At 49.5% G+C, this 23,561-nt stretch overlaps 1 protein-coding gene across 9 annotated transcripts in view; it reads right to left on the bottom strand.

Moving 5' to 3' along the window:
• SUSD6 (sushi domain containing 6) overlaps nt 1–23,561 on the bottom strand; it is a 133,449-nt gene that overhangs the window by 37,332 nt on the left and 72,556 nt on the right. For 5 of the 9 annotated variants that reach the window (XM_029059998.2, XM_029059989.2, XM_029060026.2 and 2 more), the window contains 2 exons: nt 10,340–10,420; nt 2,320–2,517 (listed from right to left, as the gene is read on the bottom strand). The exons of 1 other annotated variant lie outside the window; for it this stretch is intronic. In XM_029059998.2, coding sequence (XP_028915831.1) covers nt 2,320–2,517; nt 10,340–10,420 — 279 coding nt within the window. The remainder of the gene's footprint in view (nt 1–2,319; nt 2,518–10,339; nt 10,421–23,561) is intronic. 3 more of the 9 variants (XM_029060044.2, XM_029060052.2, XM_029060037.2) reach the window with 2 other exon arrangements.

Here is a 23,561-nt window from a genome sequence, read left to right as displayed (position 1 = left end):
ATCTTCAGCATATTTCTGCGCTACTAGTTCCTTTACTATTGATTATCGATCCCAGGAAAGAAGAATTGTCGACTGTTTTTTTATCTCCTCTCCGTCCACTATAAATTTGTTAAAACTTCCATTTGTCATGATCTTTGTTTTCTCGACATTTAAATATAGGCCCATCTTTTTGCTCTGCTCCTTAACTTTTAATAAGCCCTTCATGTCTTCTTCACTTTTTGCTAGTATGGTTGTATCATCAGCATTACAACGGTTGTTTATATTCCTTCAAAATTCTATACATTAAACTATTTATTTATATTAACATTTATCTCCCCCTCTAGACTGTAAGCTCATTGTGTGCAGGGAACATTCCTGCCAACTCTATTGCACTGTACTCTCCAGGTGCTCAGTACAGTGCTCTGCAAATAGCAAGTGCTCAACAAGCACCAATGATAACGATGATCATGAGTAAGCACTCAATAAACACCTCTGAAGGGATGAATGAACCAAGGGTCAGGGAGAACGCTGGAACTGGGACCAAAGAGCTCCAGCCTTGATGATGCTGCCTAGCCCCCTTGAAGGGATGAGCTGCTTCAAGGCAAGGCAGCATACACCACCCTGACCGCGTCAGTGACTTCCCCGTCTTCCTGCTACAAAATGAAAATCAGGCCACAGCACAAAGGACATCTTTTCTGAGAAATGTGGACATTCCCCACCTCTCTGCTCTCTCTCCTCTGCCAATACTCTGGCTTCAGAGCAGTGGGAGGCGAGCGTGGGAGAAGAGGATGCCTCAAGAACACCAAAGACAACTGTATCTCTCCCACATCTACAGCTCACGCTACAAAAAGACACATTTTCTACATCTTGGAATAACAATCTTTCTATTCAGTTCTTGTTTTGGCTGGGCAGAACATGTGGGGAATTCTGTGAATGAACCTTATTGGGTTCACCGGCAAGGGAAAAACAACAATCCTGGTACATGCAAAGTTGAACTGTTGCACTGCTCAAACAATTATATCTATTGAATGCTTACTATGTGCAGGACAGCGTACTAAGTGCTTGGGAGAGTACAATACCACAGCTATCTGGTGGAGGGTGGGAGGGGGTGGCCAGTATTCAATTCCACCTCAACTGCATTAAGTAGCTTCATACCTTCAGAAAAAGCAAAAGTGACCAATTTTAGAGCGGCAACGAAGTAAAGAGTGAAAGCAAGAAGATGCCCCCAGAAGAAAAGCAGTGTGGCATAGTAGATAAAGCATGGGCCAGGGAGTCAGAAGGACCTGGGTTCTAATCCTGGCTCTGCCTCTTGTCTGCCATGTGAGTTTGGAGGAGTCACTTATCTTCTTTGGGCCTCAAATACCTCATCTCTAAAATGGGGTTAAGACTGTGAACCCTAAGTGGGACATGGACTGTGTCCAGTGTCCAACCGGATTAGTTTGTGCCTACCTCGACCCTTAGTTACACTGCCTGGCACATGGTAAGCGCTTTATACAAACTAAAGAAAAAAAAAAAAAGAGGTCGGCAACCGGGGCCCTGCACCATTCTTCGGGCAAGATCCATGAGAAAACACACACACACACACACACACACACACACACACACACACACACACACACACTTTCTGCAGTCCACCGTCTGAGGTCACCAGCGATGACAAAGACATCCCTGACCTGTGGTGCACAAACTCTGTCTTCCACAGAACACGATACTGTAGACTGGAAGCTCCTTGTAGGCAGGAATCGCGTCTACCAATTCGATTGTATTGCACCTTCCCAAGTGCTCAGTATAGTGTTTTGCCTGCAGTAAATACTCGATGAAAACCATTGATTGATTGAAAGATCGACCAACTCCTCGCCAGCAACAAGTCTGGAGTTCAAATCAGAGAACGCCCTGGCCATTGGGAGCAGTGGCACCTGCAGTCACCTGTCTCAGAACCACATGGCCGGCCTCAAGGCCATCAGGAGAGCATGTGCCTGGGACTGAAAAGGACCTGGGTTCTCATCCCAGCTCTGCTGCTCATCTGCTCTGTGACCTTGGGCAAATCACTTGATTTCCCCCATCTGGAAAAAGGTGATTAAGACTCTGAGCCCTATGTGGGACACTGGCTGTGTCCAACCTGATTGTCTTATATCTCCCCAGTGCTTAGTACGGTAGCTGACACACAGTAAATGCTTGATAAGTACCATGAAAAAAAGGACAATAATACAAAAAACCAAAAAGCAAACAAAAAAACCCCCCATGCAGCAGCAGACAAGGACGAGAAGCAGGGTGTCCCTTCAACCTCAAGGGACTATCAGAGCTCCTCCCGACTCGGCCTCACAGCTGCCCGGGACTGACCTTGGCTAAGAAGGCAGCTGATCTCCGTGGGTGGGTCCCATTCCCCATTCTTACAGGTCAGGTATTTGTCATCCCCCTTCAGAGTGTAGCCCTCATCACACAGGTATTCGATGATGCTGCCCGGCGTCAGGGGGTACTGGCAGGGGGATGGGTGGCACGAGAAGCCGCCATTCTCCGGTGCTGGTGGCTGGGGGCACACTGGGGAGAAGGAAGAGACACACAAAAGCGGTGTGAGGGGGGGGGAGGGGGCGCTGCATTCATTTCCCAGCTGAGAAACGCAACAGGAGGTAATCCCCATAAACTGAGTAAGCCTCCCAAGAAAAGGAGGTGGGTACAAGGAACAGAAAGGGCCAATCATTTCTTCTAAGGAATAAAGCGCCAGAGACAGGAAGGAAGGCAAGGGAAATTTCACCTGCTTCTCTCTTTCCAATCAATCAATCCTACTTATTGAGTGCTTATTGTACGCAGAGGACTGTACTAAGCATCTGGGAGGGGAACAACATAACAGAAGTTGCTAAACATATTCCCTGCCTGCAACGAGCTTACAGACTAGAGGGGGACACAGACCTTAATATAAATAAATTATGGATATGTACTTAAGTATTGTGGGGCGGAGGACGGGGTGAGTAAAGGGTGCAAAAGGGAGTGGGAGAAGAGGAAATGGGGGCTTGGTCGGGGAAGGCCTCTTGGAGGAGATGTACATTTAATAAGGCTTTGAAAGCGGGGAGAGTGGACATGAGGAGGGCGGACGTTCCAGGCCAGAGGCAGGAGGCGGGCGAGAGGTCGGTGGCGAGACAGACGAGATCGAGGCACCCTGGGTGAGTCGTGGCAGGAGTGCTATGTGAGGGCTGGGTTGTAGTAGAAAATCAGGAAATCAACAGGCAGTCACACTGCAACACGACACAAATGAATGAGAGATGCTGCACCAACATCACGAGTCCTTGTGAAGGGGGAGACAGGTCCCCCACAATTTTAGGTGGGATTTATCCCTCTTCCCAAAGAGACTACCTCGCCCAAACACTTCTGGGCACATTATGCCCCTTGTCCCAACAGTGAGGCCTCTCAGTCAGTTTGGAGGAGAGTTTCCCTCCTCGACAACTGAGCTGGACTTTGGAGAGTCTGGAGGTCCGCTTGTGCCTCAGGTGGAGTCTGGGGGCTGGGAATGATGTGATCCATCCATCCGTCCATCCAATCCATCCATCCATCCATGGAACTTACTACATGCTTACTATGGGCAGAGCACTCTACTAAGCACTTGGGAGAGAGTATAATACAACAGACCTGGCACACCCTACCCCCTGGCTTCAAGGTGCTTCTGGCTTAGTGGATACGGCTAATCGCCTTTCAGCAGTGGCTAGAGGAGAACATCCGATGCAAGGGAAGGAGAGTCAGCAGGTGAGGGAAGAGGGCGAAGGAAAGGAGATGCACGGAGGGATTGTGGAGGTGGAGGATACGATGACACCTCATTCGGCATCCGTCGGCACTCCCGAAGCGGGCTACACAGTCTGAGGTTTGGGCTACAGGAGCAGGGGTGCTTGGGGTTCCTCGTTCAGGGGAGAAGGTGTAGGGGAAGCGGGTCATGGGGGTGAGGTGAGAGCCCCAGGACCGAGCCTCCTAACCTCCCAGTTTCCATGAGGCTCACCCTCCTCTCCCAGAACTCTCCTGAGTCTCCTTGTCAGTATGGGAGACGGAGTACCAGGAAGAATCATGGCATGGAGAGAAGACCTTTGATTATTATTTCATTTTCATGTAAGATGGTGGGGTCAGGGAGCGTGACTGCCATCTCTGTTACACTGTACTCTCCCAGGAGTTTAGCAGAGTGCCCTGCACACACTAAATAGCATCACTAAATACCGTTGATTGATTTCTCCTCTGGGACTGAGTGCCTGGAGGGGCACCTCACCACCTAGAGGCTTTGTCCCAGCCAGGGGCTCCACCATCCGGTGCCCACATGCCCTCCCTCACAGGCACACACTTTTGTGGGCACTCCGATTGGCACTCACCTGCTCTTCTGCTTGAACATCACAGCCAGCACCCCATCTCACACCCCGAATTCCACTGACCTGGCCAAAACCCGGTTTGAAAAACAACAAAAATCTATTCCTAGACTATAAGCTTCTTGAGGGCAAGGATCCTGTCTACTAACTTTACCATTACTATACTTTCCCAAGTGCTCAGCACAGTGCTCTGCACACAGGAAGCACTTAAAATATCACTGATGGACTGGCTGATCCACATTCCAAAGTACCTGAACACAGACAATGAGTCACCTCAGAAGGGAGATTAAAGCACCTCACTTTCCGAGCCCTTCCCAGCATAGCCTAGTGGAAAGCACAGGCTGGGAGCCAGAGGTCCTGGCTTCTAATCCCTGCTCCACCTACCTGCTGTGTAACCCTGGGCAAGTCTCTTCATTTCTCTATGCCTTAGTTACCTTATCTGCAAAATGTTCTCCTTCCTTCCTACTTAGACTGTGAGCCCTATGTGGGATCTGATCATCTTGTATCTACTCCAATTCATTCATTCATTCATTCAATAGTATTTATTGAGCGCTTACTATGTGCAGAGCACTGTACTAAGCGCTTGGAATGAACAAGTCGGCAACAGATAGAGACAGTCCCTGCCCTTTGACAGGCTTACAGTCTAATCGGGGGAGACAGACAGACAAGAACAATGGCAAATAAATAGAGTCAAGGGGAAGAACATCTCGTAAAAACAATGGCAACTAAATAGAATCAAGGCGATGTACATTTCATTAACAAAGGTACTCGGTATACTGTAAGCACTTTGCAAATACCAATTACCCTCTGCGTTACACTGAACTACACCATCTGGAAGTTTACTCACGCTCCTAATTTGCAGAAAACCTGTTCGGTAGCCAATCTACCTTTTCTACCTCCTGTCTTCGGTTCAGAGCACCAAGGATTTTCCCCAGCCCTGCCAATTTTTCCCTACCTTCCTTCTGGGTTGCCTTGACTTGTTCCCTTTATTGTTCCCTCTCCCAGCCCCATAGCGCTTCTGCCCAGATCTGCAATTTTATTTATTCTATTGATGTCTGTCTCTCCCTTTAGGCTCTATGCTCATTGTGGAAGGGAATGTGTCAGCTGTACTCCTCTTGTGCTCTCCCAAGTGCTCAGCACACAGTAAACGCTCAATAAATGGGACTGACCGACAGTCTAATTGGTCAACGTCTTCCAGCCAGGCGGTTTTTCGAGGGGCCAGGCCTCCCTCTGAGCAGGTGCTAGTGAGGGTCCGGCCTCTATGCCCTCCTAATCTGGCAGAGAAAGCCCCAGCCAGTATGGCAGTCACCTGTTAATGGATGCACACTGCCTTTTGGCACTAAAGTCCTCACCAGCCCTGGCCCACAGTCCTTAATATTCATAATAATAATAATGATGGTATTTGTTAAGCACTTACTATGTGCGAAGCACTGTTCTAAGCGCTGGAGGGAGGGGGGAGACAAGGTGATCAGTTGTCCCATGTGGGGCTCACAATCTTAATCCCCATTTTCCAGATGAGGCAACTGAGATACAGAGAAGTGACTTGCCCCAAGTCACAGAGCTGACAAGTGGTGGAGCCAGGATTAGAACCCATGACCTCTGACTCCCAAGCCCGGGCTCTTTCCACTGAGCTGTGCTGCTTTCCTCTGTGCAGAGCTTTAAATTCCCTGGTTTTCCCTAACTGGCATGCATTTTAGCGTCTGCCTCTCTCACTAGTTTGTAGCCTCCTTGAGGACAGGGATCGTGTCCACTAACTCGACTGTACTATACACCCTCTCGCTGGCTCCGCAGGAGTAAGTACTCAATAAATACTACTGATGATTCCTCCTGAAATACTAAAAACCCAGGGGAACAGGTAAATGAAGGCAAACTAGGTGATTTGGGGATCGGGATCCCAAGGTGCTGTAAGCGCTCGCTCTCTCTCAGAGTGTGAGCCCCGTGAGGGACAGGGACTGTGTCCACTCTGCCTACATCGTAGCTACTCCAGTACTTCGCACATAGTATGTGCTTCACAAATTCTACAAATATTATTATTCCAGGACTGATGGAGATCTTTGAACTTGACCCATGCACGGGGCGCAGGGGGTGGAGGGGGTGCTCAACGGGCTCCCAGAAGGGGTCACCTTCCAGTCTCTGTTGATGGAATGGGGGCTGGGAAGGAGGAATAAAATTTGAACAGCAACAGATTGGCTGTGCAGGGCCGGGAAGTGACTCTTTCGGGTATGATGGACAGAGAGATAGCAAGTAACAGCACCAGGGCATCAGAGGCAGTTTTGTGTCCCGATCATCCAAAAAGCCAAGACGACTAATGTGTCCGGTGGCACACTACACAAAAAACAGGAAAACCTGACAGGCAAAGAAAAAATCCATTTCTCTCTTTCCCTCCCCCTCACCCACTCCCTTCCATGGCTCTGCGTGATCTCTTTCTGCAGAAAGGACTGCTTGATGTGTAGTGCCTGGTATGGGCTGGTGTGGTCTTCTACTGTGAGCCTACCCAGAAGCAGCAATGTGGAGGGCACGGCCTGGCTCTTCCCCAGATCTCTGTAGCGTGGTGGGACGTTGGGGAAGGGAGAGTGGCAGACGATACTTATAGTTGAGAAGCTGTGTCGAATAATGGATAGAATGTGGGCCTGGTAGTCAGAAGGAACTGGACCTCTATACTATTTTCTCACTGCAGGCAGCGATTGTGTTTGTGATATATTGTACTCTCTTAAACAGTATAGTGCTCTGCAGAGTAAGTGCTTGATAAATAACGTCTGATTCTAATCCCAGCCCTGCCACTTGTCTCCATGTGACTCTGGGCAAGTCCCTTCACTTCTGTGTTTCCTCAGTTACCTAACCTGTAAAACAGGGATGAAGACTGTGAGCCCCGCGTGGGATAGGGACTGTCCGACCTAATTAACATATCTGCCCCAGTGTTTAGTACAGTGCCTGGCACATAGTAAGGGCTTAACAAATACCACAAAATCATTTTAAAAAATTAAAAAAAAAGATTTCTCCAAGGCCTGCTTGGAATGCAGTGAACCAAGTGTGGGCAAAAGCACCAGACGTCGCTGACCGAGGCCTGTTGACCGGGGAACCCCTCCCTCGCCTCCATGTGAGGACCACTCCACAGATCTCTCTCCCGTTTCAGCTTTTTCTCACTGGCAGAAGCACAGGGGGCTACGAGAAAGAGCCTGGACATCAGGAGAGTTGGGTTCCAAATCCTGCCTCCTCTCCTTGCCTGCTACAGGACCACGGACAAATCATGTAACTTCTCTGGGTCTCAGTTTCTTCATCTGTAAATGGGGATAAACTAGACTGTGAACCCCATGTGAAACGAGGACTAGATCTGATTTGATTATCTATCCCGGTACTTAGGAGAGTGCTTGGCACATAGATCCATCAGTGGTATTTATTGAGTGTTTACCTCGTGCAATATGAGGAGGTAGGGATGGACCCCTGCCCACGAGGAGCTTACAGTCTACAGGGGGTGACTACCCATAGTGAGTACTCCTAAATGAATACCACAATTATTACTGGTACCTGCTAACTTCTCAAATGTTCAAAGACGAAAATCCAAACTAAGGAGTGGAGAACAAGAGGGCAGATGAAAAAACAAGCATAATTCTCATGTGGCCCACAACCTCCTCCTGACATGAGTGTAACCTTCCAGCAGCCAGAGAGGAAGCTCACAGTCTGGGCTGGATCCCTTTCTCACGAGAACATCCTGCCCAACGGGGAGGGGGAGGGGACCCTAGGACACCGCAACCCAGACAAGGCATTGGTCTGGTTGTCTAAACAAACACGGGGAAACAGGAAATGGGAAGAGAAGGTGGGCAGGAGTGAGGAGAAACTACTTCCCTTTTCGGAGAGGCCCGGTCCGTTAGAGCCTCCCTCAGCCCATCTCTCAAGTCAAGCGACAGTTTGGGAATCAGGCCGTTGGACCAGTCCAGCTGCTCTCCTTCTGCGCATCGAGGTGACGCAGGCACCTTCAAGGGGCAAGACTCACAGTCCTAAGTGTCCCAGAGCCTGTTGCCACTTTGCTGCGCACTTCCTCTCTCCCTTCGTTTTTGTTGTTTTTATGGTATTTGGCATGGTAAATTCTTACTATGTGACAGACACTGGACTAAACATTGGGGTAAACACAAACTACTCAGATTGGACTCATTACACATCTCCCACGGGGCTCACAGTCCGAATCCCTGCTTTACGGACGAGGTACCTGAGGCCCAGAAAAGTGAAGCGAGTTGCCCAAGGTCACCCAGCAGACAAATGGAAGAAGCACGATTAGAACCCGGGTCCTCTGACTCTCAGGACCGTGTTTTTTCCACTGGGCCAAGCTGCTTCAGGATAATAATTACAGTCCCCATTAGGCACTTCCTATAGGCCGAGCACTGTTATAAAGTACTGGGGTAGATTCAAGGTATTCAAGGCAGACATAGTTTTTGTCCCACATGGGGCTCACAGTCTTCAGCTCCAGAAATTGAGGCACAGAGAAGTGAAGTGACTTGCCCACGGTCACACAGCAGACGAGTGGCGGAGCCGGGATTAGAATCCGGGTCCTCTCAGGTGAGGGACCCCCGCACGCACTCGAAGAGACGAGTGTACGGTAGTGCTGGTCCATGGGTCAGAAATGATGGGTCCCTTGAATGGGACCTCCCCACCACTAGACCTCAGAATGCTTTGCGATTATAAGAATGATAAACAGCAGCTCATCGCATGGAAACACACATCCCCCCACCTTCCGATACCATCAGAGGGCAGACAAATCCAATGCGGTCAGTTCTCCCAAGACCCAGAGGATGCGGCTGTCCCAAAACGCCTCAACTCCAGGAAAACCCTGAGTTACGGAGCTCATGCCCGAAAGGTGACCCGACAGATGGCAGTGGTGGGAAGAGCGTGCCTCAGTCCCTTGGGAGCATGCCGTCCAAAACGCACAAAGCCAAGGCGCGGCAGGGAAGGAGCCCCAGGACTCCAGGAATGGAGGGATGTGATATGAGGGGCAGTGGAAAGACACTGTCATCGATTGCAATCTTACTGCGCTCTCTTGCCCCTCCTGAGCTCTGAGTCAGCCTTTCTTCCTCCCGGTCTCTGGGAAACTCTCCGCACGGCCCTTGGTTGAAAAACAGTTCCCAGATGGTCGGTCACCCTTGACCTCAGGCACTGTTGTCAGCCAAGAGACTCCGGAAGCACTGTGGGAACCAGCCACCGGCTCATGTGATGAGGGACTGCTGTGGCTGGAGAAGGGGACGGGGAGAACAGGAGGAGGTTGCTACTAACCACCCTCCGGTGACATCCTGAAAGGTATCACGACCACGTAGGGTTTCGACTTTCCTGTGGTGGGACAGCCTTGTTCCCAGAACCTCTGAGGTGCTGGGCCCCGACTGGTCGGCGCTGGGGTACGGGCAGGCTCGGCCGGCTGCGGACTGGAAGCTCCTGTGGGCAGGGAGAGGGTCTACCACCTACCATATGGTCCTCTCCCAACTACTTAGTCCAGTGTTCTGCACACCATAAGCACTCAGTAGATACCACTGACTGATGTGAGAAGCAGCGTGGCTTAGTGGAAAGAGCACGGGCTTGGGATTCAGAGGTCACGAGATCTAATCCCGGCTTCCCCACTTGTCAGCTGTGTGACTTTGGGCAAGTCACTTAACTTCTCTGTGCCTCAGTTACCTCATCTGTAGAATGGGGATTGAGACTGTAAGTCCCAGCTGGGACAACCTGACTACCCTGTATCTACCCCACTGCTCAGAACAGTGCTTGGTACATTGTAAGAACTTAAACACCATCATTATTATTACTATTATTATCGACTGGTTTGCAGCCAGTCACTGGCTTGTTTCTGAGCCCACCACCGCTGCTCACAGGGGCCACTCTCCTGTGGCAACCTTCCAGTCCCTGTGCCCGAGGATGGGGACCGGGGGGGGGAGGGGAGGAGGAGTGGCCCCCCGAGATGCTCGGATCACCCCCAAGGGCTTCCTCGAGGGAGACCCTTTGGTGCAGGGAGTCTTTCCTTGCCCACCTCCACCCATTGGTCTCACCTTTCTGTGAAGTCAATCCCTTTATCTCTCCTCTTCCAGGGTGGAGGGCTCTGTTTCTCCCCAGGTGATGCTCCCTAGCAGCTGTAAAGGAGAAAAGAGGACCTTACTCTCATTTGGACATGACCTGGCTACAGAGCCCATGGGGATCTGTTTTGAAGTCTGTAGTCTAGAACGCAATTCACAGGAGGGTCTCTGGGCTGGGCACCAGGAGACCCGGATACTTAGCCCGGACCAGCCACCTTCCAGCACAGGACTCTGTGCTCCTTTTCTTTGGACTCCACCACGCTCTTGCCCCGAGAATTTTCAGGATCCAAACTGGCAAAGGTGACGGAGGCCAGCCTGAGAACATCTCCCTCTTCCTCATCCTTCCCCTCCCCTCCCTGAAATCCATGGGGGACCCTCAAGTCTCAGTTCTGAATCTCCTTCGCTTCTCCAGTTACTCCTTCTCCCTTGACACACTCAATCAATCACCATCTCTATGCGGATGATCCCCAAATCAGCCTATGCAGTCCCAACATCTCTCCTCTGCAGTCTCAGGTTTCCTCTTCTCTTCCAGACATCTTTACTTGAATGCCCGGCCGACACTTCAAACTTAACATGTCCAAAGCAGAACTCATCATCTTCCCACTCGAACCCTGTCCTCCCGCGGACTCTCCTATCACTGGAGAGAGCACGACCATCTAGCCTCCCTTTCCACCAAGCCCATAACCATGGCATTATCCTCCACTCATCCCTCTCACTCAACCTGCATATTCAGTCAGTTACAAGTCCTGCCAGTTCAACCTTCACAATGTCTCTGAATTCCTCCCCTTCCTCTCCACCCAAACTGTGCCCATACTTGTCCAAGAACCGGTCATATGCCCCCTTGACTCTTCCAGCGGCTTTCTCCAGTCTATACTTGACTCTACTGGTGGACATTCCTAAAAAAATTCAGACACGCAACTCCTCACTCCTCAACAACTCGCGATGGTTGTCCATCCATCTCTGGATCACACATGGACTCCTCACCGTCGGCTGTAACACATACCATCAGCTCTGCCTCCCACCTGTCCTCCCTCCTCTCCCACTATAACCTAGCCCACTCCCGAGGCTCCTTTGAAACCAACCTGCTCGCTCTCCCTTGATCTCACCTTTCTCGTCGTTGTCCCCTTGCTCACGTCCGCCTCGTTGCCTGCAAGTCCCTCCCCTTTCATATCGGGCAGACTATCGCTCTCCCCATCCTCTTCCTGTCTCCTCGTATTCTCTGGGCCTGGAGCAGAACACCATGTCTGGAGCCACAGCCCCTGGGTCTGGACCACAGCCCAGTTGGCTTCCAGGACTGGGGATTAACAGGAAGACAGCAGTCCCATTAGTACCTGACAACACAACAAACCAGCTCTTGGGACTCTAATTTCTTTCTTACATCTCATGTTTTGTAAAGGTACAGGACAGGAATCTATATTACAGTGCTGTACACCTGGGCCATTCTGACGGGATCCCTCTCTCTCCTTCTGGAACTCCACCTCCAAACCACCCTAGGGCATTCCATTTAACAGCAGTACAGACCATGGTCTCCTCACCTTCTCCGTGGTCTTAGAGCTGGGGGCTGTTGTTTAGGCATGCGGCAATGGAGAACCTCTGTCCACGGGCACCCAGGACGGGCTCGATAAACCCCTAGAGCTTTCGTGGGGCATAGACCAGGAGCAGGAGGGGGTGGCTAAGGCAAACACATCCCTGGCACCCCCAAACTTAACCACTGAGAAACATGCCTTTGAGAATTAAAATCCAGGTCATAGCTTCTCTGAAAAGAGACTCACCTTGCAGGCACCCACCAGAACACATTTTCAAACAATCCATCAATTAATCAATGGTATTTATTGAACGCTTAGGGTGTGCAGTGCACTGCATGGAGTGCTTGGGAAAGCACAGAACAGACTTAGTAGACACAATTTCTGCCTTCCATGAGCTTAAAATCAAGTTGGGGGGACAGACATCATAAATTACAGTCAGAGGAAGCAGCAGAGTATAAAGATATGTACATGAAGTGCTGTAGGGCTGAAGGGTGAGGGAAGGAGAATATCAACGTACTTCAAGGGTACAGACCCAAGTGGATATATGACTCAAAAGGGAGTGAAAATTAGGTGGGGAAGTGAAGGGTTATCTAGGGAAGACCTCTTGGAGACGTGATTTTAGTAAGGCTCTGAAGAGTAATCAATGATATTTATTAACCGCTTACTATGTGCAGAGCACTGTACTGAGCCCTTGGGAGAGTACAATATAACGGAGTTGGTAGGCGTGCTCCCTGACCACAGTGAGTTTACAGTCTAGATGGGGGAGAGTGGTTGTCTGTCATAAATGAAGGCGGTCAGAGTTCTGGGCCAGAGAGAAGAGGTGGGTATGGGGTGGTCAGAGAGACACACGAGAATGAGGCACAATGAGATCGGTGCTAGAGAAGCAAAGTGTGAGGGTTGGGCTTTACTGGGAGATGAGCAAGGTTAGATAATAATAATAACAGTGATGATGATTAATAATAATTAAAAAACAGTAATAATAATAATAATGGCATTTGTCAAGCGCTATAATAAGGCTTAGGGTAGATACAAGATAATCAGGTCCCACATGGGGCTCGCAGTCCAAGTAGAGGGGCGTACAGGTACAGAATCCCATTTTGCAGATGAGGGGAGTGAGGCCCAGAAAAGTTAAGTGACTCGAAGCAGCGAGATAACAATGGAAAGAGCATGGGCCTGGAAGACAGAGGACCTGGGTTCTAATCCCAGCTCCACTCCCATCTGCTGTGTGACCTTGAGGAAGTCACTTAAAGTTCTCTGTGCCTCCGCTTCCTTATTTCTAAAATGAGGATTGAATCCTACTCCTGCCTACTTAATGACTACAATAATTGTGCCATTAGTTAAGCACTTACTATGTGTCAAGCACTTTTCTAAGTACTGGGGAAGAAACAGGATAATCAGGTCAGACACAGTCCCTGCCCCACACAGGGCTCAAAGTCTAAGTACTAGGTTCTGGATCCCCATTTTATAGATGAGACAACTGAGTCCCAGGGAAGTCAGGTGACTTGCCCACGGTCACACAGCAAGCATACAGTGGAGCTGAGATTAATAATAATAATAATAATAATGGCATTTGTTAAGCGCTTATTATGTGCCAAGCACTACTCTAAGCACTGGGGGGGATACAAGCTAATCAGGTTGTCCCACATGGGGCTCACAGTCTTAATTCCCATTTTACAGATGAGGTAACTGAGGCACAGAGAAGTGAAGTGACTTGCCCAAAGTCACACAGCTGACAAGTGGAGAAGCTGGAATTAGAACTCACGACCTGATTCTCAAGCCTGTGCTCTTTCCACTGAGCCATGCTGCTTCTTGTAGATTGTACTTAGACCTAAACTTCCATGTAAACAGGGACTATGTCCAACCTGATTATCTTGTGCCTACCTATCTGCACTTAATAGAGTAAGCAGCGGGGTAGCACACAGCAAACACTAAACAAATACCACCATCCTTATTATTACCTGCCCAAGGTCATATGGGAGATAATTGAGGGAGCCAGGATTAGAACCCAGGTCCCCTAACTCCCAAGCCCATACTCTTTCTCCTAGACCAGCTGCTTGGTAAGAAAGGGAGCGGTATTTGGGTGTCTTAAAGCCAATGGCAGCTGACTTCCGATTGATGTGGGAGGTGGGTGGGCAACCACTGGAGATTTTTGAGGAGTGGGGAGACAAGGATTGAATGAGTTTTTAGAAAAATGATCTGGGCAGCAGGCTGAAGTACTGATTGGAGTGGTGAGAGGCTGTAGGTAAAAAGTCAGCAGGCAAGGAGGCCGATGAAGTAGTCGAGGCATGTTTTCAATGGAAAACACGAGGGAGGAGAACCATATGAACTGTCTAGCCTACAGTTCCCTCACACCTTCGGGATTAGGATGAGATACGCCGGGGGCAGCCACTGTGTGTACCAAGAGAACGTGCAGATATCAAGCTTGGATTCTCCTTAGTTTTACAGGGCTTTCTCCCAAGGGAGCAGACAGACCTTTCCATAGAGCTCTGGACCCTACGCCCCCTCATCGTGACCCCAAGGGCTGACATTACGGAGCCTCTCTGCAGGAAGAGCAGCAGCAACATCGGTCCCAAACAACGGCTGTCAGGCCCCCCACCAGGTGCTCTCGGGCGGAGCTCAAACTGGAGCCATTTCCTCAAGCTTGGAAACCGTTTTGGAAAAATTCATATGAGATCTGTAATTACGGTTTCGTTTAACAAGAGAAGCAGCAGAGTGAGAGCCGATTTTCCATAAATTAGCTATACTTTCCCGGGAAATGACAGGACGCTCAAGTTTCTTGGGAGATGGAGGGGTCAAGAAGGAAGAAAGGAAATTCAATCCTTAGGCAGTGGTGAGAGAAGCAGAGGATAGATCAGAAAAGGTCTGCGCCCCCGTTCTGTTCCACTCACCAACCCCTCGCTTTAGCAAACCGTGGCACAGACCTTTATTGTTAATGTAATGAAGAGGTCATGTATGACTGTAATCAGGTAGGGCAGTTTTATCACTGTCTACATAAAGGCCTCCACAGGTAAACATTCCTTGAGAGTGAAGGGGTGAAACAAAAATGGAAAATCACAAGCCCAATTCGCCGGTCCCGAGCTAGTGCCGTAGTTGAATTCTCTTAATTACGCCGCTTCCCCGTGAAGTAGGAATAGCACCGTGGGCTTGTCTGCCCGGAAGTGTGCCCAGCCAGGCAAGGAGCGGTGGTCCGCAGCCCCTCCGTAATTAGAGCTATTTTCTCCTCTCATTTCCGTAACTGAGTGACCCTGGTTCCTCTTTTAAAAACTGGTCTACGATGCGCACTCACACCCCACTGCACACACGTCACCCCGCCACAGAGGGGCACCGAGCAGGTGGGTATGGAGGTCAGCACACTCTCCCCACTCACCCCCCAATTAGCTTACTCACCCTCCCCTTACTCCCGCACACTGCTCTGGGGACTTGAAAAAAACCAGGGCAGGGATGCAACAGGGCAGAGAGCAGAGTAGTGGCACAGCACGGACATGGCAGGGCAGAGAGCAGGGCAGGGCAAAGAGCAAGGTAGGACAAGGCAGGGCGGGGCCACGGCAGGAGCCCAGAATCAGCACGCACATTTCCTAAACTAAATTCTGGGCGGTGCGTGGGCTTGGAAGGCCGGGCGGGATGAGAATGTTGTGGAGCCAGGACTCCGTGGACTCTTCCCCCGCTCCCCCTAGTTCCTCCCCCTTACACACACACCAGGACCTGTTCAGAGCTAGCTCCACCTCAGGGCAGAATACAGGGAACCCTCAGAGGAGCCAAGACACATATTCCAGTTCCTTTTGGAAGAGGGGGCGGGAGAGTCGACTAATACCCCCAGTTGATTGTCAAATGAGGAGCCGTCCGTCTCAAATGTCTAAAGAATGGCCACCGACTCTCTGGAATAGTGCTCTACACCCAGAAGGCGCTTAAATAAATATTGTTATTGCTAAATGACCTGAGGCCCTGGTTTTTACAAACAGAACTCCAAGAGGGGCTTCGTTTTGTCAACAGTTCACCTGGTGGAATCCCCAATCCCAATCTGATAGTATTTCAATCAATGCTTTTTTTTTTTGTATGGTATTTGTTGAGGAGCTTCCTATGTGTCCCCTCTAGACCATGAGCTTGTTGTGGGTAGGGAATGTTGTTGTTTGAATGCTGGTTGTCTGTTGTACAGTGTTTTGCACACAGTAAGCGCTCAATAAATACGATTGAATGAATGAATGAATGAATGAATGAATGAATGAATGAATGCATGCATGCCAGGCATTGTACTAAGCACTGGGGATACAAGTTATTCAGCTCCCGGAGAAGGGACCAGTTTGGGTCTGCCAAGAGTTGCTTCTGGGAGTCTAGTGTCTACCCCATTCCTCTCTGGGAAGCAGAGCTGTGTGGAGTCCCAACCAAGACCATTTCAACTGGCCTATTTTCAAAATGAGGGAAGAGAGAAGTGACGCGACTTGCCTAAGGTCACACGGCAGACAAGTGGCGGTGCTAGGGTTAGAACTCAGACTCTGGGACTCCCGGGTCCTGGCTCTATCCACTAGGCAACACTGCTTCTCTTTATTCACTGCTTATTGTGCGCTGAGTTCTGTACTAACTGCTTGGGAGAGGAAAACACAGTACAGTTGGTAGACATGACCCCTGCCTTCACGGAGCTTCCTGGGTAGAAGGAAGTAACGGGGTTTGAAAAAAATGGGGTTTGGGTCTTTGAGGCTCAGGGTCTCTATCTGGGCACCATAAAAGAGAGGAGGATTTAGCAGGCTTCCTGCTGAGTCTGGGTGATGGGGGGTCTCGCAACTGCCCCCGTTCGGCTTCGGACATTCTGTACAGCAACCAGTTGTCCAACCATTGCCCAGACATCAGTCTAGCTATTCCTAAGGTAGGAGTTTCCTCCTGGTTGCCACGGATGGCTACCCGTGGACACTTTGCCTTCCCTACCCCTCACCCACCTCCCACCACTACCTCCACACACCTTCACTCCAACTTCCCAACAAAAACTTTGAGAATTTGCGGCTTCTCTAATTTTGAGAAGCAGCGTGGATAGGATACAGGCCCGGGAGTCAGAAGATCCCGAGCTCTGAAGCCGGCTCCAATGCTTGTCTGCTGCAGGGACCTTGGGCAAGTCACTTCACTCTCTGAGTCTCAGTTCCCTCAACTGTAAAACTGGGAGCCCCATGTGTCCCACCCTTTAGCCTGTATCTAGTTCAACGCTCAGAACCATCCCCGGCACATAGTGAGCCCTTAACAAATACCACAAGAAACAAAAAGAGACCGATCCGGTCTGAAATCCCAGCCCAATGGCTTGATTCTCTGCAGATAAAGTCTCACCCTTGGTAGAGGGGGGACAGTCCCATATCATGTCTAACAGGATTACTGCAAGGATGAGCGAAAGGGACATGAAACCGTTTGAGGCCAAACGGATCTGGAGCACAGAGTATACTGCTCTGCACCCAGTAAGGGTTCAAAAAATACCACTCACTGATTATTGGTTTCAGTATTTCATCAAAGCTCATTGTGAGCAGAGAACGTGTCTCCCGATTCTGTTGTACTGCACTCTCCTGAGTGCTTAGCACAGTGCTCTTCTCAGTGTGAAGCAGCAAAGCATAGAGGATAGAGTATGGCCCAGGGAGTCCGAAGGTCATGGGTTCTAATCCCAGCTCTGCCACATGTCTGCAGAGTGACTTGGGGCAAATCACTTCACCTTTCTATGCCTCGGTTACCTCACCTGTAAAATGGGGATTGGGACTGTGAGCCCCACATGGGACAGGGACTGTGTCCAATCCAATTTGCTTGTATCCACCCCAGCGCTTACTACAATGCTTGCATAAGTAAGCACTTAAATACCATTATTATTATTATTATTATTATTATTGTTACAGGAAGTGCTCACTAAATACCACTGATGGATCATTGATTTCGGGAAGGTCAACAAACCAGAAATCTGGAATTCCGAATCGGAGGCCTGCTAGTGTACCCACGGCCACAGTTTCAAAGAGAAAGGGTCATCTGAGAGGACGGCCCTTTCTCAGACCGCGTGCAAAACATTCACGAGGTTGAGTGAGTGGACCGAATGAATTCCTTCCCACCCGCAGTCAGCCACAGCTCCCAGGAGAAGGGAGGGAGGGAGAGAGGGATGGAGGGAGAACAATGGCCTCTTTCGGCTGTTCCGATGGACTCCTACACACTTCAAGCAAGTTCATCTCTCCTCTCCTCCCCCAGGAGCAGCTGCTGGGTAAGTCTGACTCAGCGCCTCTCCAGAGAGGGTGGGTTCTGCTGTCTGCACATTCCCCCCGCAACCATGGCCCTCCCCCAGGGCCTCCCCCCCGACCCTGGCTAAATTTGCCCCCGCAAGGGCGTATCCATCACAGATCCCCAGGGCTGAGGTAAAGAGATCCTCCAGATGCCGCAGAATGAGTGGCTCAGACTGGGATTGACCAGTGCTCCCTGCAAACTTCCCACTTCAGGAAATGGACTAATGAAAAGTCGACAAGCTCTGCACACCACTGTCCAGGGGTGAGACTCGTTGGTCATTTGTATTTATTGGGCGCTTAGTATGTGCAGGGCACCGTATTAAGCGCTTGGGAAAGTACAATATAACAATAAACAAGCTTACAGTCTACGCTCAAGCCATCGCCCTAAATGACCACACTGCCTTATTCTCTGGTGTTCTTGTTGAACCTGCTGAAATTTAACGTGCTCAGGAAAAGTGAGGAGCAGTGTGGCTGAATGGGTAAAGCATGGGTTTGGGAGTCAGAAGGACCTGGGTTCTAATCCCGGCTCTACCACTTGTCTGCTACGGGACCTTGAGTAAGTCACTTCACTTCTCTGGGCCTCGGTTTCCCCATCTGTAAAATGGGGGTTAAGAGTATGAGTCCACATGTGGGATGTGGACTGTCTCCAACCTGATTAATTTGTATCTTACCCCAGCACTCAGTACAGGGCTGAATGTAGTAAGCACTTAACAAATATCAAAAAACAAACAGCAAATGGCTGTCCTCATTTAGTCCTGAGCCTAACCTTTAAACTAAGAAATTTGGACTTTGATTTATTATTAATAACAATTTATAATTATAATTGATTCATTTATTCTTAATAAAGGCATTCATTAAGCAGTTACTATGTGCCAAGCTAAGTGCTGGGGTACATACAGGGCAATCAGGTCCCACATGGGGCTCACAGTCTAAGTAGGAAGGATATCAGGGATTGAATCCCCATTTTGCTGATGAGGGAATTGAGGCACAGTGAAGTGAAACGATTTGGCCAGGGTCACACTACAGACAAGCCCTTGCTTTTCTCTGCCACCTTGGAGGGCAGGAGCTCTCTGAAAGGTGCAGGGAGGTGGAGGGGGAAGGAGCCAAGCTCAGGGCATGGGGCTGTCTGGTGTGTAGCCAAGAAGGGTGAAGAGGTGGTGCACTGAGCCCCTAAACCCCACTTCACTGGACTCTAGACTGGAAACTTGTCATGGGCAGGGAACGTGCATTCCAACTCTGTTCTACTGGGCTCTCCCAAGCGCTTAGTACAGTGCCCTGCACAGAGTAAGTGCTCAATAAATACCATTGACTCTGGCCAGTTCTGGCTCCGCTCCTCGGGAAGAGAAAAGTAAAACTACAGCCACGGTAGCCACTGACAAGCCACCTGGGCATTCACCGGTTTATCTTCCCACGTCACCCCACCAGCTCTGTTCCGGTCCACCCTGAGCAAAGGATGCAGTGGTCGTTTGAATAGCGTTGCGGGCAGGGAGCGTGCTTACCAATTCCGTGATATTGTACTCTCCCAAGCGTTTAGTGCTCGGTAAATAAGACTGAACGTGTGGGTGTGGTGGACTGGATTAAGCGCCTGGGAAAGCACATCAGAAGCCCGAGACCTGCACCCTACCCGCAAGATGCATACTCCCGCTGAGAAAGTAGGGCTCGCCCAGCATACGCATCTGAACTGGTCAAGTGTATGGCTGGGTGGGCGGCCCCAGGCGCTGGGTTATTGCTAAAGGGTCTTTCCTGGTGTTCCTTCCGATTCCTGGCCGGACAACTGCCTCAACAGGAGAACCGGCGACCCGTTTTGCACAGACTCCTCTCAGCCGGCCTGGCAAGAGAGGGTGGTTTAAAGCATGGAGGCTGTTTTCACTGAGCGCTGAGTGGCGGGTTTAGGTGCCCGCAGGAGCTGACTGCACCCACCTAGGGGGTGCCCGGAATAGCCGAGCGGTGGCTGCCACAACCAGGAAGACTCACTTGGCGGAACAGCTGCATGCCTCGGCGGTTGTATTGTGCCAAATCTCTCTCTACTTTCAAGTTCTCCATCACCTTGACCCCTCATATCTCACCTCGCTGTTCTGCTTCTACAACAGTCTACACATTGCGCTCCTCTAATGCCAACCTACGCATGGTACCTTGATCTCGTCTATCTCGCCGCCGAACCCTCTCCCACGTCCTGCCTCTGGCCTGGAAAACCCTCCACAGACGATCGCACTCCCTACCTTCAACGCCTTACCGAAGGCACAGCTCCTCCAAAGAGGCCTTCCCTGACTAAATCTTTAGTTCCTCTTTTTCCACTGCCTTGTCACCCTGGCACATGGATTTGCACCTCTTATTCCCCTCTCCCTTAACCCCCAGCACCTATGTCCCTATCCCTAATCTGTTTTTATATTATTGTCTATCTCCCCTTGCAACACACACTGTGGGCAGGGAGCACATCTACTAACTCTTAAATTGTACTGTCCAAAGTGCTTTGTAGAGTGCCCCATACATGGCCAGCGCTCAGTAAATACCATTGATGGACTGATTGAAATCACATTCTGATATTAGAGTGCAAGCTCCTTTCTGAGCAGGGAACCTGACATTTGTTGCCCTTCCCCTCCACATATGCCAGACCTCATCTCTCCCCACCCTCAAAGCCTCATTAAGGTCACATCTCCTCCAGGAGGCCTTCCCGGATTAAGGCCTCCTTTCCCTGGCTCTCCTTTCTGTGACTTCCCTTGGTTATTTGACATTCAACCTGTCGCCAGCCCCACGATACTTATGGGCATAACCACAAATCATTTATTTAAATTAACATCCGTCTCCCCCTGTAGGCTGTAAGCTCTTCATGGGCAGGGAATGTGTCTATATCGTATACATTATTTATTACTCTATTTTGTTAATGATGTGTATATACCTATGATTCTATTTATCTTGATGATATGGACGCCAGACTACTTGTTTTGTTTTATTCTGTTTTGTGTCTGTCTCCCCCGTTCAGACTGTGAGCCTGTTGTTGGGGAGGGATTGTTTCTGTCTGTTGCTGAATTGGACACTCCAAGAGCTTAGTACAGTGCTCTGCACAGCGTGGCTCAGTGGAAAGAGCACGGGCTTGGGAGTCAGAGGTCATGAGTTTGAATCCCAGCTCTGTCACTTGTCAGCTGTGTGACTGTGGGCAAGTCACTTAACTTCTCTGTGCCTCAGTTACCTCATCTGTAAAATGGGGATTAACTATGAGCCTCTCGTGGGACAACCTGATTACCCTGTATCTCCCCCAGCGCTTAGAACAGTGCTTGGCACATAGTAAGCGCTTAACAAATACCAACATTATTATTATTTATTTACACTTAGTAAGTGCTCAATAAATACCGACTGGTCGGTTGCGTACTTATTTCCCAAATGCTTAGTATACTGCCCTGTACCAAGAGGGCAATTGACAAATGTAGTAGTTATATTTATTTGTACAGTACCGTACCAAGTATGGTTTTGCTGCTTATGCTTTATAAAATGCAAAATGGAAAAACCATAAACTTACCCTTCCCTACTATCTTAATTCACTTACTTTGGATTTGTCCCATGCTTAGTACCGGGTCCAGCCTAAAGCAAGGGCTCAATAAATATTATTACTACTTCCGCTATTTCTATACATTCAGTACACTGCTCTCCTAAATTAAGATAAATCCATCTATCAATGGAATTTATTGAGCACTTTCTTTGTGCAGAGCAATCAGTCAAGTGTATTTATTGAGAGCTCAGAATGCAGAGCACTTGGGAGAATCCAATGTGACAGAGTTGACAGACATGGGCCCTGTCCACAATGAACTCAAAGTGTAGGTGGGGGGGGAGATAGTAACATAAATAAATAATGTTGGTATTTGTTAAGCACTTACTATGTGCAGAGCAGTGTAAGCGCTGGGGTAGATACAGGGTAATCAGGTTGTCCCACGTGAGGCTCACAGTTAATCCCCATTTTACAGATGAGGTAACTGAGGCACAGAGAAGTTAAGTGACTTGCCCACAGTCACACAGCTGACAAGTGGCAGAGCAGGGAGTCGAGCCCATGACCTCCGACGCCGAAGCCCAGGCTCTTTCCACTGAGCCACGCTGCTTCCCACAAATTACAAATTACACATATGTTCTGCAGTGCTGTGGGGCTGAGGGAGGACTGAAAGGTGCAAATACAAGAGCGCTTAGGAGGGGTTTTTAATGGTATTCGTTAAGTGCTTACTATGTGTCAAACCCAGTTCTAAGCACTGGGATAAATGCAAGTTAATGAGATCAGACACAGTCCCTGAACCACAGGGGGCTCACAGTCTAAGTAGAAAGGAGAACAGGTATTGAATGCTCATTTTATAGTTGAGAAAATGGAGGCACAGAGAAGTTAAATGACTTGCCAAGATCACATTGCAAGCAATTGGTAGGACTGAGATTACAACCCAGGTCTTCTGACCCCTCGGCCCATGATCCTTCCACTAAGCCATTCTGCTTCTCCATATAATAGAGTTAGTAGACATGTTCCTTGCCCACAGGAAAGACAGTAGAAAAGACAGATGATTCGATAAACTAGGGATGATGTATATAAGTGCTGTGGGGCTGATGACGGGGGTGGATAAAAGTGCTCAAAGGGTACAGATCCAAGTGCACGGGAGACACAGAAGGAAGGGGGAGAAGGGGAAATGAGGGCTTGGTTGCGGAAGGCTTCTTGGAAGAGATATGATTTCAGGAGGGCTTTGAAGGTGGGGAGAGCGGTGGTCTGTCAGACATGAACGGGGAGGGAGTTCCAGGCCAGAGGGAGGACACGGACAAGGGGTTAGCAGCGAGGTAGATGAGAATGTGGCACAGTAAGTCGTTCAGCATTAGAGAAACAAACTGTGTGGACAGGAGAGCAGCGAGATGAGGTAGGAGGAAGTGAGGTGACTGTTTTAAAGCCATCGGGAAGGAATTTCTGTTTGAAGCAGAGGTGGATGAGCAACCACTGGAGGTTCTTGAGGAGTGGGGAAACATGAACTGAGCTTTTTTTTAAGAAATAACAGATCCAGACAGCAGAGTGAAGTATGGACTGGAGTAGGGAGAGATAGGAGGCAGGGAGGTAATCAAGGAGTCGGTGTAGTAGTTAAGGCAGGATACATTAAGTGCTTGGATCAGAGTGATAGAAGTTTGAACAGGGAGGAAAGGGTAGATTTTAGAAGGCAGAACTGAGAAGATTTGATGACAGACTGAATATGCCGATTAAATGAGAGGGATGAGCTGAGGAAAATGCAAAGGTTATGGGCTTATGAGATGGAGGATAGTGGTGCTGTCAACAGTGATGGGCAAGTGAAGGGGAAGCTAGGGTTTGCGTAGGAAGATGAGGAGATCTGCTTCAGACATGTTGCGTTTGAGGTGCTGGGGGGGATGACCAAGTAGTGGATGAGACATGTAACTGGTTTCAGGGCTTTTCACTGGGAAAATGAGCCCCTTCTC

Source organism: Ornithorhynchus anatinus, chromosome 1 (assembly GCF_004115215.2).
Source record: "Ornithorhynchus anatinus isolate Pmale09 chromosome 1, mOrnAna1.pri.v4, whole genome shotgun sequence".
NCBI lineage: Eukaryota > Metazoa > Chordata > Mammalia > Monotremata > Ornithorhynchidae > Ornithorhynchus > Ornithorhynchus anatinus.
Note: the sequence above shows the minus strand (reverse complement) of the source record. Positions and strands in the feature narration are given on the sequence as shown.